Source organism: Polypterus senegalus, chromosome 16, assembly GCF_016835505.1.
Source record: "Polypterus senegalus isolate Bchr_013 chromosome 16, ASM1683550v1, whole genome shotgun sequence".
Classification (NCBI taxonomy): domain Eukaryota; kingdom Metazoa; phylum Chordata; class Cladistia; order Polypteriformes; family Polypteridae; genus Polypterus; species Polypterus senegalus.
Genome location: NC_053169.1, coordinates 20,875,122 through 20,892,031, shown reverse-complemented (window position 1 = coordinate 20,892,031; position 16,910 = coordinate 20,875,122). Strand labels below are relative to the sequence as shown.

The window sequence follows — 16,910 nt, the reverse complement described above, 5'->3', positions numbered from 1 at the left end:
ATCATTGAAATTCAAGGCAAGTTGACTATATGTATTAATACCAAAACTATGAAAAAAAAAACATTATTACAAAATTATTACAATTATTACAAAAAATAACTTTGTAATTTTAGGATGCCACACTTTTTACGTACTTCCTTTTATAAACTAGTTTACATTCTTTATGCTTTCTGATTTTGTAATTTTACACTTAACATAACAAAAATACATAACGTTGCCCTCCTGCTCTTGATGAAGTTCTGTTACAATGCTTTGAATAATCAATCAAAAAAATGTTTTCAGTTTGATAAAATATACACATGTCCCAGATATATCAAGCTAACAATCGATAAGCATAAAAAGAAATTCACCATTAACAAGAAAAAAATAACACAAAAAGGAATTCATGATTAACAAACTTAAATATTTAATTTCAATATTTGCACTCATATTTTTTAGCTGCAAGAGTGATCCCCCATATGCAAATTGTCACAGCCACACACACACACACACACACACACACACACATTTTCTCCAGTTTGTTCATATTAACATATTGCATGAACAATTGAGAATGTGAATTAAGTAATAGTTCATCTCCGCATGTTGTTACTATGACCGTCATCAGGATAAAGTGGAGTCAAAGTGAGTTTTTCTAATTAGCATATGTCAGCTCATTGGTTGTTTAGAAACTGAGAAAAGAAAATACAGACATATTGTCATAATGTTGTAAAAGGAACACCATAATTTAATATCTGAAGGGTGTCCCTTTCTGTTTCCAGCTGAACATACTAATATATTTATCTCTTTACCAAGCGCATAAGTAAGCATCCTGCATATGTTTCTTTTGCACGTTTTCTTTTCTTTTTGCCTTCCAATTTAATTTGAACATACTGCTTTTTATGAGTTGTGTAGAATAATATAGTTTATTATGCATAGTTATGGTTATGCTTTGTCAGAACATCTGCATTTATTACAAATACGCTGGCAATGGCATTGACACATGCATTGATCATTATGAGAGCTGTTATACTAAATCTGTGTATGTTATGCAACAATAATTTAATTTGTTCTTTGCTGTCTTTCATTAATGTGATAAATATAGAGAAAGTTAATATAAAAGTCTCAAATTTGAGACAGAGAAGCTTGCATGTGTAGGGAACAAGTGTTTTATTGTATGTACAATGCCACAAAAGTCACTTTTCATGCTTTCTCTGCTGCAGGCAAAAAAACTAAAACTTTAAAGATTTAACATAGTGCTGTGTGCCAGCTAAGCAATGCAATGAAGCCATATTTTATTTGCCATCTCTTTAGTTCTTTCATTTTAAGCTTATTTGTTCACTCTACTAACAAAACACTTACACAATATTGTATTTACTATGTTATTCATTATAATAATGATGAAAAAGTTAAAAGAACAATTTCAGATTAAGTGTGACATTCCTATAGAAAATATATCAGTAGAGGCTGCAGGATTTGTTCAGAGATGGTTTACGGTGCTAAATCCAAATAATTCTTAAATTTTATTACAGCTGTGAAGGTGAAATGGAGGTTTATGTGTGTATCTGGATCTTAATGAATCATTTAACATAAAGGGTTTTCTTTACTTTGCAGCCAGTTGTAACAGGGGGCAAATAAATTAAGAGGTTTAATATTTTTATGAGATTAATGACTAAATATTTAGCCATGAAGGTTTTGTTTCTGTTAGGCCAGGAACAGATGAACAATTTATTTCTACAAAATTTGCTTCAAGATGTGAGTCCTTTGAAATCGGAACAGATATGGCACCATGTCAATATTAATTTACAGTGTGAAATGGCATAACATTTGATACTGTTTCTCTTTAAACTCATGTACTGTTGGGCTAATGAAGATATTTTACATAGTTGCATTTCTGTATGGTATGTCAATCATAACTCTGTAGGCTTTCTTGTCTGAAATCCTGAAAATGTCCCTGTTTACCTTAAGTTTTTATCATGATACTAAAAGAATAATAGTCCTATAATTGAAATTGTCATGTGTGGTTCTGGGTTTAACCTCATAACTTAGACATAATATTACTGATTACAAGTGCATATATTGTATTGCAAGAAGACTGACGTTTATGCAGTTTCTTTTTGTTGATTATTTTGGTAATTCACATTTCAAGTTCGCTCAGTTAGGCTCGTATTGTGATCCTTGAGTGCCCTCTAGTGGCTGCCAATCCAGTAATAATGAAGCAACATTTAACATTTTATGCTTCCCACCACTCTTTATTAAAATTATACATTTTGACTAGCCAGAATATGAACTGCTGATATGTGCAATATATTTCATATTGTTTTAACTGGTAAAAATATGAATTGTTGATATTTGTAATTACATTTTGATTAGTCGAAGACTGGAACTTTTCCCATCTTTTCCCATCAGTTTATACTGTATTGAACTTTTATTTAAAGATTTTTGCAGTCACATTTTGAAAAGTTAGATTTGGAATTAAAGATATCTTGAATATTTAAATAATGGATATGTTAGCCCAGAGGGGTCTGGACGGTCTCTTGGTCTGGAATCCCTGCAGATTTTATTTTTTTTCTCCAGCCGTCTGGAGTTTTTTTGTTTTTCTGTCCACCCTGGCCATCGGACCTTACTTATTCTATGTTAATTAATGTTGACTTATTTTTATTTTTTATTGTGTCTTCTATTTTTCTATTTTTCATCTTGTAAAGCACTTTGAGCTACATTTTTTTTTGTATGAAAATGTGCTATGTAAATAAATGTTGTTGTTGTTAACTGTAACAAGAATATAATTTATATTTAGTCAAGTAAAAAAATAAATGTTAAAACTTCTTGCTATAGTAATATTAAAGGACAGTATGGCATATTCTGTATAGTATGTACAGTTTTTCTAACTGTAGTAAACATTGAAGGAGACTCATTATAGCAGAACTGTTGAATCTAAAGATAATTCTTTGAATTTCACAGTCTAATAACTAGTATACATGCAGGAAAACTACAGGATATTGCTCAAGTTAGTGTTGATCTGAAAGACAGATGAATGTTTAAATATATATATATATATATTCATATGTATATATATAATATTCATATATATATATATATATATATATATATATATATATATATATAAATCACAATTTAACACTAATTTAAATTATAAAGTTTACAGTGGTATAAAAATCAAATAGTTTAATGTCTATGCTAATTATATTGGTGATGGTAAGTAATTTTTTCATTTCTGTCTAAAGGGTACAGCAGCTCGTTGGAGGGATTTCCATTCTGCCACAATAATTGGCACAAAAATGTTTGTGTTTGGTGGGCGAGCTGACAGATTTGGACCTTTTCACTCCAACAATGAAATATACTGCAATAAAATTAAAGTTTTTGATACTGAAATGAATTGTTGGTTGGATTCCCCAGCTACTCAAATCCTTCCTGAAGGAAGACGTAGTCACTCTGCCTGTAAGTAACTTTTTTTTGTCTTGATTTTTAGTTAATCAAGTGGCAGATTAAAGGAATATTAGATGCACTTAAGACTAAAGATCATCTACTGTTGATGTTGGCACTGGTAACTTATAAGTAACTGGCCCAGTCTGTTTTATTTTTCTACAAGGACTGATGAATCAGTTTTCTGGATGAACGTTTAACCAGACGTCTCTCCTAGAGATCCACTCCACACTGGGTGAAACATTGACTTGTGATTTTTTTAATTAGGGCACAAGTTTTTGTCAGGTTCTCTTATGTCAGTGTTTCATCATTTTTCCTGTAACATCTTCCACTATGTGTTTTAGTGATTAAAATCTTAATGTGGATCTCCTTGGTTGTTTTCAGAGTTTATGGTCAGCTATGGCACACCTACTAACCACAGCACTTTGAAAAGGAGACGTTTCCTTGGCCCTTAATATATGAAAGTTTTGGGAAAACTCTGTAATAGGAAGAAATGCTTTTTTGCTTTGGCTGGAAATCCTGAATGATGTAAATATTTTTTGAACTTTTGAATTACTCTAATTTCCGTTTTCACTCTGAATGGTTAGGTGGGTGTTAGATGAAGTTCTGTTTCAAAACTACAACAAGAAGTCTGCCAAAAATGGGAAACAAATTGGCAACCACGATTGGACACTATTGATGTTGGCAAACCATGTACCTTGAATACTTTTTCCAGTCCCGTGTGGAAGGGAGTTTTTTAATAGGTGAAAAATGAACAGCTGAGGAATATCTATCAACTACTATATATCCTTGTGAGGGTGGCGTTTTTGAGTAACGTGTTCCTATAGTCAATGCAATGATGGCTCAAGTCCTGCTGGACAACAGTATAAGGATTTTATATTTAACCTAGGCTGTGATTCTAGGATGACCTAATAGTAAGGAGTCATGACCCTAATACCAAACCATCTGATGTACAGAGTCAGAAACAAATGGCAGACTGTCAGGTAAAACCTTCAACTAGAAAGTTAATCCATTGGCATTGTCTTAATATCCATTTTAAGTTTTAAAGAGTATCTCAAATTTTCAACTCTATTTGCCAGTTTCAGGGCACTCTACAAGTTTTCTTCATTAAGCTAGGCTGGTCAATTTCAGCATTGTATGTAACAATTAAAACAACATTTTTAAAACCTCATCAATTATCAGTGTAATTGAGTGTTTTCTTTTTCAAAAAGTATGAAGGAATCAATGTTTTGTTTTCCTGATGTTCACTAACTTAATATTCTGTACATCATTCTATTTTTGAAGCGCATTCCATCATTACTCAATTATGTTGTCATTTCTGTATTTCTGCTCGACGCATATGAGTTTTCCTTTCATCTGCATGTAGGAGCACATAATTTAGAATATGAAATTCACTCTTTTCTACAGAAATATATTGGTCCCTAAAGGAACTGATACCCACAAAGATACTCGCAAAGCATAATGGGAATTGTAGTCCCATGGAGCAGCCCAGTTAGGTTCTGTGGGGGCCACCAGGGGGAGCTATTGAGATTAGTAATCCCTACTTTGTAAGACACTTCCATCAGGCTATGCCATAGTGCTGGAAGTACTCCTGGGTACAAGATAAAAGGAGCCACTCTGCCACATCCAGGCGAGTCGGAGATGGGCAACACTCGCCTGGGTGGAGTGGAGGAGAAACAAGAGATGGACAAGAAGAAGAAGAATTTATAATTGTGGTGGTTTATTTGGATAAAGAAGCATGTTGTAAGGTAATTGTGAATAATAAACCTTACATTTTCACGGAGGACTTGTATCTGTGTGGTTGTGTTTGGGTTTTTGGGCTCTCTGGTGCTCCATGTGGATCACAAAATGTATGTATTGAATATGTATATATTTCATTAAATGTGTAATTAATAATCTTGTTATATTAACATTTGTTGAAAAATCTTAATTGAGCTGTTTTTAGCTTCTTTAAAATATACAGAATGGAAAATATTTTCACTCCTTTGTATCAAATTGGTTACAGTGTTTATTTACTGTAAATGTACATTTACTATATGTGTGATTTCTGAACTTTAAAAGTTTAAAATAATTCATTAAACTCCTCTTTAGCAGTAGTTTTAACAAATGCTTGGTTTGTTTTTCTTTCAGTTGCCTGTAATGGAGAATTGTATATATTTGGAGGATACAATGCACGCCTTGACAGACACTTTAATGATCTGTGGAAATTTAACCCAGGTATTTTTTTTCAGGGTGATTCTGTTTCTTGTTGGGGTAAGCATGAAATAGCATAACAAGAAGGAAGCTGCATGTCTTATATTAATCCTGTTTTCTATACTCTCATTACACTGGACCATACTAATAATAGGTTTCATGTCAACTAGTTTTCATAAATGAAGGGCAGAGAAGTGTAGTGCAATCTCTTTTTTTTTTTTGGAAGTAAAATGTGTTAAAAAATTGAACTTCACACAGATTTATGCACTCAGTGTATGTAAAATGCTTTATTTTGCTAACATGTATGCTAGTGGATAGAGATGTTCTAAAATGATTGGACAAACATGATGGATTCAGAGTACTCAGTGCTGCTATCATCAGTTGATGAGTAATGATTGAGGAAGTGACGATGAGGTGGGTGAAGCCTGGCGTATCTGGCTTTGCCTTCAATCAAGGAGCTTTCTACTCTAACTTCATAAAGTTACAGCAAGAAAGACCTTATTATGAATGTACAATTTTTAAGTGTTATCATATTAAAAACAAGGACTCTGGCATGTCACTGACAAGGATTGTTTCTTCAACTACAGCTGGTAGGAGCACTTTAAGGCTCATTTATATACTCCATATAGAATTCACAAACTTATGCTATCAAAGAGAATGGGAGAAGCATGCAACCTGTGCTGAATTTACTCTTTGAATTTGACTTCAGTGCTTTCACATTCTTCTAACCCTTTCTATTAGACTTTCCACTCTGATTTTGGACAAAGTTCACCCCAGTTTGGTGTTCTTGGCTGAGATACACACTGAACTCCCACAGGGGCTGTGGGTACCTGAGCAACCTTGAGCTTGTGGTAGCCTTAAAAAGGGCCACATATCCAAGACAAGGTCTTTTGCTGCCTGACTTTCTATTCTAGATGGTTACCACAATTCACATTTCCCAGCATGAAACCATGCTTTGCCTCCCATTACCCAGGAAGTCTTTTGTTACTTTGCGAAACTCTTCTGGGATTCTGTCTTGAGGTAGGTCCCCAAGCTTATGGTAAGGGTGTTTGACTCATTGACCAAGTGTCTCATGGAAGTGCTACCATGTTCCTTACTGGATGCTACTCTCCCCTGGCCACCACTCCATCTCTATCTCTCTGATGTTTTTAGGAAACAACAGTCCTTGGACATCCAGTACATTTAAAGGATTTAATTTTCCCAGCAATGCCAAACTTTCCACACTGATATGTTTCCTTAGATCTCCATAACCATCATTTTAGTGCCATACTTGAGCAGGGCAATTTTTTGTTCTTTTGTAATAAAATGCAACATGTGTATTATGGGCTTTAACAAATAAAATTCCAATCACCTGATGTTGTTACGGCAATAATATAATATTTTGATTGTGGGTTACTTTTTGTTTCTTAGAAGATCTTGGGTGTATGTAAATGTGTATATGTAAAAAAATTTATTTGTGCGTTTTTATAAATTCTTATTATCATGGCGCTGGATAGTAGTGACATGATGTATGCTGTTTATATATACAAGAAAGAATTTCACAGTAATATGTATATACTGTATGACAATACTACTACAACTAATACTACCACTAGGGGTGGGGGTCGACTTGTTCTCAATTTTACTTTTTGTAAAAATTGATTGATTTGTATGGAATGATTGCAATATAATTAATAAAATTAAAAAAATAAATAAATAATAATAATACTATCACACGTTCATGCAATGTTTAGACTCAGAAGCACCCATTGAGCACATTTACAGCTCATTGTGTTGTTTAGATGATGACAGAGGTTTACTGGGCCACTTTGTCTTTTCAGTGTGGTGCATTCTTTTTTTCAAAGCAGGAATGTTATGATGACTTCACTTTATTGCTGCTGTCACATGCTATCAGATATTTGGTAAATATGAGTTTCTGAGTCAGAAATTCCACAATGAAACCATATGAGTACAGAGATACAAGTCAGACAATTTGGAGAAAACAAAGCTAACTGAACTCTTGGAACTGTGATGTAACACTGACATTTCACTTTAGTCAATCATAAAATATAAAAAATATAACCTGGTCAGCCTAGAGTGGTATTACATTTGACGCAAAGTGATACACTTTTAATATGTGTAATATCTTTATTTCCACGAAAAATTCCATTTATCTTTAGTTTCTTATTTTTGCAGACTAAGTAACAAATCAGCAGCAACTTGGGTTTGTCATAATAGTTTGACCAGAAACCCATGTGAATGCACTGATGTGGGCAGTAAAAGGACACAGCTGAGAGCTTTGAATAGTCCAATAGCACTCGAACGCAGCGTAAGTGTTGAGCAGTGAATGCAGGGCATGCCACTAGATATGCTGTAAATTATAACCTTTCAAGTTGAAAGATGGCACCAACATTATAAAGTGTCAGCGTGGAACAACAAACATTTGTCTAGACTATTCTATGAAGTCTTTCCATTGCAAAATGAATTTCAATATAAATTTATATTAAAACTTCAATCCTTTGCCTTCTACAGAAAGCTTTACTTGGAAGAAGATAGAGCCAAAAGGAAAAGGTCCTTGCCCTCGTAGGAGACAGTGCTGCTGTATGGTTGGAGACAAAATTATTCTTTTTGGAGGTACTAGGTAAGTGAATGAATTCATTTAGAGGAGTTAGAAAGCAACCAGTTTACATTGTTGAGAATAAAAGGCAATAAATCCTCACGACTGCTTTTTCAGCAAGTTTTTGCGCTGAAGTTTTCCTAAATAAAACAAGTGTTCTTTGTTTTTTTGCAGGCCTGCCATCTTAACGGTAAAAAAATAAACAACACATTATAATTTATTGAAAATTATATCTACCTGTTTCCTTTTGAAATATATTCAGATTGTGATTAAGGGGTAAACTGGGAGAGTCTTCTGAACTAATGCTTGAAACTCAAATATTTAATATTAGAAATCTTTTCATTCGAATATGAATTAAGAATTTTGGTGGCAATATGTGCATTTATCTTTTTTATGAGGGATTTTAGCAAGAAAATCATTATAATAGTGTTCTTTTATTTCTGTATACACTGACAAATTCCATTATAATAACCACTAAAATCTTGTGATGGTCTACACCAGCACCAAGTTTAAATTAAAAAAAAATAAAGAAAATTGCCCTATTCTCCTTTTGAGCCTAGAAAATTGCTGCATTGCAGGAGTTACATTACAAAGTCCTGCTCTTTCACCTTTCAGGAAAAGTAATTCTAATCATCATGAGAGCTCTGCAAAGCAGCTTGCGTTTGACAAAAAGCTGCATGCTTTTCCATGTCAACCAAACCATCCAGCTGACAAGGAATGCAGTCCTAGGCTGCAGTAGATTCTACAGATTAGACTTTATTTACTCAAAATGTGACAACATGTCCTGTATCTTGATGCTGTGGTTCGCTCCATCAAGTAGTGGACAGTGGCTCCACATTATAGTAGGACTTAAAAGATGAGCCTGAACTTGAAAATGAAAAGGAATTGATTTGTCACCGTACAGAAAGTGGTCTGCTTCATTCATGGTAGGCACCTAATCAAAACTTCCGTGTTCCTGGAAGTGATGTGAAAAGATGCCAAAGTTAGATGGCAAGCTAAAAACCAATGTCATGTTGCATAGTGGTGTCTGGAGCAGTGAGTAGCTGAAGAGAAAGGTTTACTGAACTGCTTATTTAAACCCATCTCTCAGAATCAACACATGTTCTTCCAGGTGATGTCTTTAAAGCCATTCCAGACTCACTCTTAGCAAAGTCCAAAGACTTTTTGGCTACAGGGGCACTAAGCTGTAACTACCAATAATGAATCTTGCTGTTCCTACACCACTGAGTCCTCCGCAGCCTTAAAACATCAGGTCTACAACCCTCCATCCTCTCAGGGACAGCTCAAACCCTTTTGTGCCATTCGGGATTTGTAAAAAAAGCTAAGCTGTTTAGGTGTTTTTATTTCAAAAGGCAAATTTTAAAAATGTATCTAAACCTTAAGTGGAAGCAACTGTAATAGTTTGAGAACTGGATATGTAAAGTGTTGTTTCTTAATACTACCGTATATACTTGTGTATAACTTGGGTCTTGAAACACGAAAAATCGATCATAAAATCAGACCTTGACTTATATGCCTGTTCAAAAATATGACACACAATTTTTTTTTTTTTAACATCTTCTTGCCTCCTCCAATCTCACATCAGTTTCTCAGACACATCGAATTTTGTTGCAGCAGCGCAATTACCAATTTCTTTTGACACTTCAACTACTTTTAATTTAAAACCAGCTTCATATTTTCTTCTGATTGAACGCTCCATCATAGATAAGAGATTCTTTTATGATTTAGGTGTATGAGGGTGTGAGATACAAAAGAGTGCAAACGTCGCTCTGGAATAGTTCGGGTATAACTGTGTGGTCAAGTTGGCCCAATACATAAAAAAAAAAAAATGCTGTGTGCGCCGTGGTTATTCTCTCAGGTGGGCGTTAGCATATTATAATCTCTTGGACCAATAGCGTGAGTTTTCCGCATTTGACTTATACGACCGACATTATAGAATACCAGAAATTATACGGTAAAATCAAGCCCCAACTTATCCGCGGGAGAACTTAAACGTGAGAATATACGGTAGTTATCATCCTTGCTGCTGCGTTTTCAATTGACTGTAGTGTATTAAACGACTCACTCAAATGAATGATCTACTTTATTTTATATATCCTGCAAGTTAAAATTTACAGTGACTTTGCAATATTTCTAAACTGAAAAAACAAGTCCTTAGAACGTATTAAACAGTGATAAGTGAAGGTTACATTTTTGTTCAATTTAAGTTGGCTTCAGCCTTTCAATTAAGAGTGTTTATATGTCTTGCTATTTGCAGAATTACTAACCACTAAAAAAAAAATTCTTTCTTCTAGAAAAAAATATAGCTGTAATTTTCACTCCCCCACTATTCATCTAAGTAAAGCAGTTAGATAATGGCATAACTAAAGAAGTAGTTCTACTTGTAAATACATCTGATAAAAGCAAATGAGGTAGAAAATACCGTGATTGTAGCAGAATAAAGGACATGTAAGCACTTCCTAGTTCAGTGATTCCTAGTCTGATTTTAATGTATTATAAGGTAACCCTTTTACTAATAAATTGAACTATACTGGAAAACCTAAGACTTGGGTATATTTTTGTCATTGTGTTTGATTGCATGTTATTGTCCGGACTGCTCTGATCAACAAAGAGAAACTTGTTTGACAGCCATTTGATATTTTTGTAGATAACCACACTGCACAGGGTGAATGATATACGCTTTTATATAAGTTTTTGGCATCCATGGTGACAGTGCGCCATTGCAGTCCTGGCTGTTGGTTACATTGCACTTACACCTGCAGTCGTACTGTGCTTTGGCACATCTAGTGCACATTTCTTTCACAGGAATGTTCTTTTTGAAGGTGGTCCAACTATACGTGAGAGTTGTCTACAGGAGGGTTGTGGTGTTATCAAGTTAAGGAGCCAGACCAGACATCTGTGCCTCTCAGAAATAATCATTAGCAGCTTCTTTGGAATTAAAGCCCCTCCCAAGCCATCTGATAGGTGTAGTCAATCCCGCATGTTCCCCAGCATCTCTTTCAAGTAGGCCATGCCTGATAAAGCTGTTGTGGAAAACGTCTAGGGTTTGGGTTTCAGCCTACATTTTTCACCTGGTAGCAGTGATAGTTATAACTCACAGAGGATAACAGTACTAGAAACATTAGTACAAATTAAAATGGAGTTATAAACATTTTTTCTAAATCATTTTAAAGGTGTCACCATAGGCTTACATTGACTTCAACTGTGGCTGCCTTGCCCTCAACCTTTCTCCATGAAGTACTTATTGAAGCATCAATAGTTTAGCTTGTGTGCTAATCCTGATTGGGATCCATTGTGTGTAAAGTGTAGCAAATGCAGACTGATGGTGTTTGTTGCTGTATAAATTTTTGAGAAATAACTACTTAGTAAAATAGAAAGTTGGAACTATCAAAGAATGTAATGTTTTGTCTGTTTTAGGCACTAAAATTGTGTTCTAATGGATAAGTTAATTACACATTAATATTGGTGTACAGATTTGTGCCTCACTGTGGCCTACAGGTACTGTAGATAGAGTGGGCTTCTCCGAAGGATATGTCTCCTTTTATTGGTAATGTTGAAAAAGCTATCTTGGTGATTATACTGTCTAAATTCTAGAGTTCCTCCATTTTAGTAAGGAGCTTCGGATACATTTCCACAACTGGCCTCTAAAGAAGAGGAGGGATGGGCAAATTGAAAGGTTCTGTTTAAGCCACTGTGGGAGAATGTGTCCTCTGGGAAGATGTAGACACTTCATTACCTAGAAATGTAATTCAAAAACATAGGACTGCCATGAAGAGCCGGTGGTAACCTAGATGGAAACACTTAATATTCCCCAAGGATGCTAAATGTCATGTGACCAAGCAGGTGCATGGGATGCTAACCCTTAACTTAGAGCAAAAGAGGAGCCAAGGAGGTCTGGCAAGGATTTGCAGCACATGGCTTCCTGGTTACACTGAGGTATTTTTTTCTTATAAAAGAAGTCACCAAGTTGCTTCCTTCAAGGAGAGCAATGTGCCATGGAGGTCTTGTAGGAGACCAGAAGATCTCCTGGTTATTAAAGAGGGCATACAGTCTCAAGTTCGAGTGGATTGATCTGTGTTTACATTTTCAAAAAAAGGGGAGTCTTTTATGGAGACCTGGTCATTAAAGTGCTACTGATGGCTCGTGGTTGCTGGGACACCTGAAGACACTAACAGGAGCTCTACCCTGTTGTATGTCTAGTCAAGAAATGGCTGCTTATGTCCTAATTATTGTCTCCTTGGCAGCACTATGGATGTCGTTAGATGACATAATAGTGTCAACTTCTGTTATACATACTACAAAATCTTCTAATTCATGTGTGCAGCAGAGGATATTCACCTGGCAGTTCTGAAACAGTAATTAAATAAACAAGTTATTTTACTGGCCAATTGCATTTAAACCATTTGAGGCAGAAAATATCTCAAGCTCCACAGACTAGAGGTGTGAATGATCCTTCAGTTACTCAGCAGTAAGTTACAGACTTCTAACCCTAATGACTTTTTTTTTTATTTTTTAGGACAACTAACAAGAGAGCTAGCAATCAAATTTCTATTTGTATTTATTCAGTCTTAAGACTAACTTTGATAGGTTTGATGGAAGGATAGGTTTACAAAATGAATGGAGACATTAAACACTAGTTAGAAGCACAGACCATAGAATGTACCCAAAATTGCTAAATTCTGTTAAATTAAGTCATAGCATTCTGAAATTCACTTAATCAAATACAGGGTCGTGGGGTGCCAAAGCCTGTCCTGGCAACACCGGTCACTAATGTTCAAAATACCATATCGAGCTATCACATTGAATCAGTCATAAAACTTGATCACAGACATTTATCAACTTCTTTATTTAAATTTTTTTTAAATTGATTAGCACATGAAAGCAAGAATTTCACTGTTCTTTATAAACCTATAATTTTTTGCTAAAGTTTATCGTGTTCTTAATATTTTGAATGGCTTTTAGTCGATGTATGCGCTGATGAAAGCACTTTTAATAAACGTGTGATTACATTTGATAAACTGTCTGCAACTTCAGGTCTTGTGCAGTATTAAAACAGATATTTAAAGTTTTGATGAAACTGTTTATTTTTTGCAAGTGATTAAAAATAAAATCAAGAGACAATTTGCAAATGATTCAGTGAAGTGGTTCCACAGCTTTGTGACTAGCCTATTTTTGAAAGATTTTCTTTTGATAGATTTTGTATGTCAAACTCTGACATTATTGTCTGTCCTAGATGTATTTGGATGTTGTTTCTCACGCCACAGCTACTTTGTAATTTGTCCATTAGACTGCTGTACGCTGTGTCCCTTATCTGTATGATACTTTGTGCTGTATATGTTTTTTATGTTCTTATCTTATTGTTTGCACATTTTGTTCTGTTCCCTGAAAAAATTCAGAAAGTATTGTACAGTGCATTTACAAGTGTCGATCTGAGCCCATTCATATCATTTGCTACTCAGAATGCTCAATATATGTTTAAATATAAGGTATAATTTAAGATTTTAATATATTTGTTGTTTATAGTACAGGTATTAAATAAATTTTTTTCTTTTTCTTTTTTTTTGTATAAAAGCTAGCAAAATATAATAATATTGGTTTTTGGTTTAATCGGCTGGTTATATGTCACTGAAAGGGACCAGACCAGAGATTATTGCCTATATAATCTGGGAGTGACTACTTCTAAAACCAATAATGCTGAGTCTGGGTTTCATTTGAGACATTTAGCTTTCATGATAAATGTTACTTATCTGTTTCAGACAAGCCATCAGTTTCTCTTTGGTGCTCTTAATTTAGTCAGGAGTCATCGTACTTTAATTACTAATGACAACCTCTTATCATTGTGCCTCTCATCTTTTTAAGAATCTTGTATCTTTTCTGTGATAAACAAGGCCTTACAAGATTTTGCCCCAATTAAACTTGGTATATTGGCTTAAAAATGACTAATAGCCATTTTGTAGTGATTTGAGGTAGTCTTTGATGGTTGAAGTGGTAAATATAACTTACATTTTAGATTTTTTTTTTTATGTTTGGTATGAAACAATAATAAAACACCCTTAACAAAACACGTAATGTTGTTATTCTAAGAATGGGTGATGGTTTAAATGGCATATTCTCAAACAATGGTTCAAATGGATACATTTTGGTCAGTGATGTGGCTGTGGTGTACACTAATCTATAATTTTTACCTCTCAGTGCCTGGTTTTCTCACTCATTTTTTTTAATTATAATTCTTACCTTGATTTCCTTTTATATTAATTGTGCTTGTTTTGTACTTGCTACTTTTGAGGTTCGTGTCATAGCTGAAAGGCATGAATTGAGGTAAATAGATGGATCTATGCAGTTTTAATATATCTTTTAACAGGTTTTAATGAATCAAAATATTCACCTAGGGAAACAGTGTACCTGAAAAGAAAAAAAGAATGTTTGTGGGGAAAAATTATAACTGGAACAGAGAAGCACTTTACTGGTAAATGTTTGATATCCGAGTATTGACCAATCAAGATCTTTAATTTATACTTACTGAATTAATATAAAATTAGTTAAGCAGACACCGTTTTTTTTAACAATATAGAAATGTGTATTGATTGCTGCATTAGAAACAAAGTAATGAAAAATATCAGTTTTTCCATTTTATTATAAATAATAACCAAGTGTTTATTAGGAAATTGATTTCATCTAATGATACTTACAAAACATACGTATATGAGTACAAAGACAAGGAAATCACACAAACAGCAAATGGGTTTTCTATTGATTATCAGTCACAGACTTCTTTTACATAATCTTAGCAAGTTGGGAGCAGGCGCCGCATGCTCTTGTGACATCCAGTCTTACACCCCCAGTGACTCCACTGGTCCAACCAGTCTGCAAGTCGCTCTGCCAAATTCAAGCTGGTGTGATTTATCTTAAGTCATAGAGTGGGGTCTGTGTGCATGAGAGCTGACAACCAATGAGCGCTCACCTGTAAGTACAATGTATATAATGTAGTTATGAGGAATAAGAAATTTGAGTGTTCTGGACCTCACAGACAGAAAAGAGGCTTGTCAGTCTGATATCTCGTGTTTTATATATAATGGCAGAATGGAAAAAAGTAAAATGAAACAGCCAAGATTGTGGTTGAACTTGCCATGGCTGGAAAGCATTTTTACAGTGCTGGCTGTGTGCACTATTTTGCAAATGTGAAACTGTGCTGGATACACATGTTTGAAATCACCTTCAACTAGAACTTGTGAAATGGAACACTGGCCATAGAAACCATGTTATTTCATAAGTGGCCATCAGCGTAAAACATCACAAGTGAAGAGCAGGTTTGTATTAAAGAGTGTGTTATACCAAATTTTTCTGTGTTCCAGCAGTGTATTCACTACAGAGATAACAATTATTTATATTTTAAATTAGTACTCACTTCGCTCGCCGACCCCCCGGCCGGCGCTATGCTCCTGCTCTGCATCCATTATACTGCTGGGACAAACTCTGTTTCCATGTGACTCTAAAACTGAATTTTGCAGATTTCGTAAACAAACTAATGGATGAATAGAAAAGCTGTACAGTTGTTTTCTTAATTAAATGTCCTATCAAAATATCTAGGGATGTTCAATGTTATGTGTAGTATAGTGGCTACAACTACTGACAATATTATTTTGGATAAATTCCCCTGACTTGGACTTCCCAGAGTGCGCTCTGTATCCCAAAATCTTACTAGGCATTTACAAGTGCTTCAGTTCACTGTCAGGTAGTGGACTGCGACAAATCCACTCGGAGTCCCTAGTCTTTTCAGTTATCCTGTAGGTGTAATGTGTTATGTATGTTATACTCGCCATTACATCACAGTGGGTTTTTATTGACACTGTTTTTGAAAGGTAAATATAAGTAATGTTTGATTGTTTTCTAAATCAGATCTATTTTTGCACAGCTTTCTTTGCAGTATGTAATTAGTAATATCCAGTTGTATGTAAGCTACACATGAAAATATATTCTTTTTACAACATTGATGGACTGAAAGCCAGAAGTCTACGTGACCATCATCATCAGGTCCTTCCATGAAAACCCTAAATACAAAGAGGACTGTTTGATTTACGTTAGGTAGATTGCCCAGAGGGGACTGGGCGGTCTCTTGGTCTGGAACCCCTACAGATTTTATTTTTTTCTCCAGCCTTTGGAGTTTTTTTGTTTTTCTGTCCACCCTGGCCATCGGACCTTACTCTTATTCTATGTTAATTAATGTTGACTTATGTTTATTTTTTATTGTGTCTTCTATTTCTCTATTCATTTTGTAAAGCACTTTGAGCTACATTTTTTTGTATGAATATGTGCTATATAAATAAATGTTGATTGATTGATTGATTGATTTTTAAATATTTCATTGGTATGTTTTTTTTTTTTTTTGGAAGTTTATAAAAATATGATCAATGATGATGGTAATGTTTTTGGAATGCTCATGAATTTTATTCAGTTTAAAAAGATAACATAATCTAAGGAAATTGGAATATTTTTGTTTTCCATGTTGCTTAAAAAGTATGCATGTAAAAAAATGTTAAGTGCATCCTTTGAGTGTTATATACTTGCTAAAAAGAAGAAGGGGGATTTGGGAGATTCCTTTCATCTGAACGGAGACTTTAAGTCTTCTCATTGGGGTTTTGCTTCCTGCATCTCCACTAGTAAAGATGCCAGTATGTGATAGCCAGCACAAAGGATCTGT

The 16,910-nt window shown here is 34.5% G+C and overlaps 1 protein-coding gene across 6 annotated transcripts in view; it reads left to right on the top strand.

The window, feature by feature from the left end:
- Nucleotides 1-16,910, top strand: part of klhdc3 (kelch domain containing 3) — a 99,149-nt gene that overhangs the window by 37,768 nt on the left and 44,471 nt on the right. For all 6 annotated transcript variants that reach the window (XM_039737746.1, XM_039737745.1, XM_039737751.1 and 3 more), the window contains exons 6-8: nucleotides 3,225-3,438; nucleotides 5,554-5,640; nucleotides 8,128-8,236. In XM_039737746.1, the coding sequence (XP_039593680.1) occupies nucleotides 3,225-3,438; nucleotides 5,554-5,640; nucleotides 8,128-8,236 (410 nt within the window). The remainder of the gene's footprint in view (nucleotides 1-3,224; nucleotides 3,439-5,553; nucleotides 5,641-8,127; nucleotides 8,237-16,910) is intronic.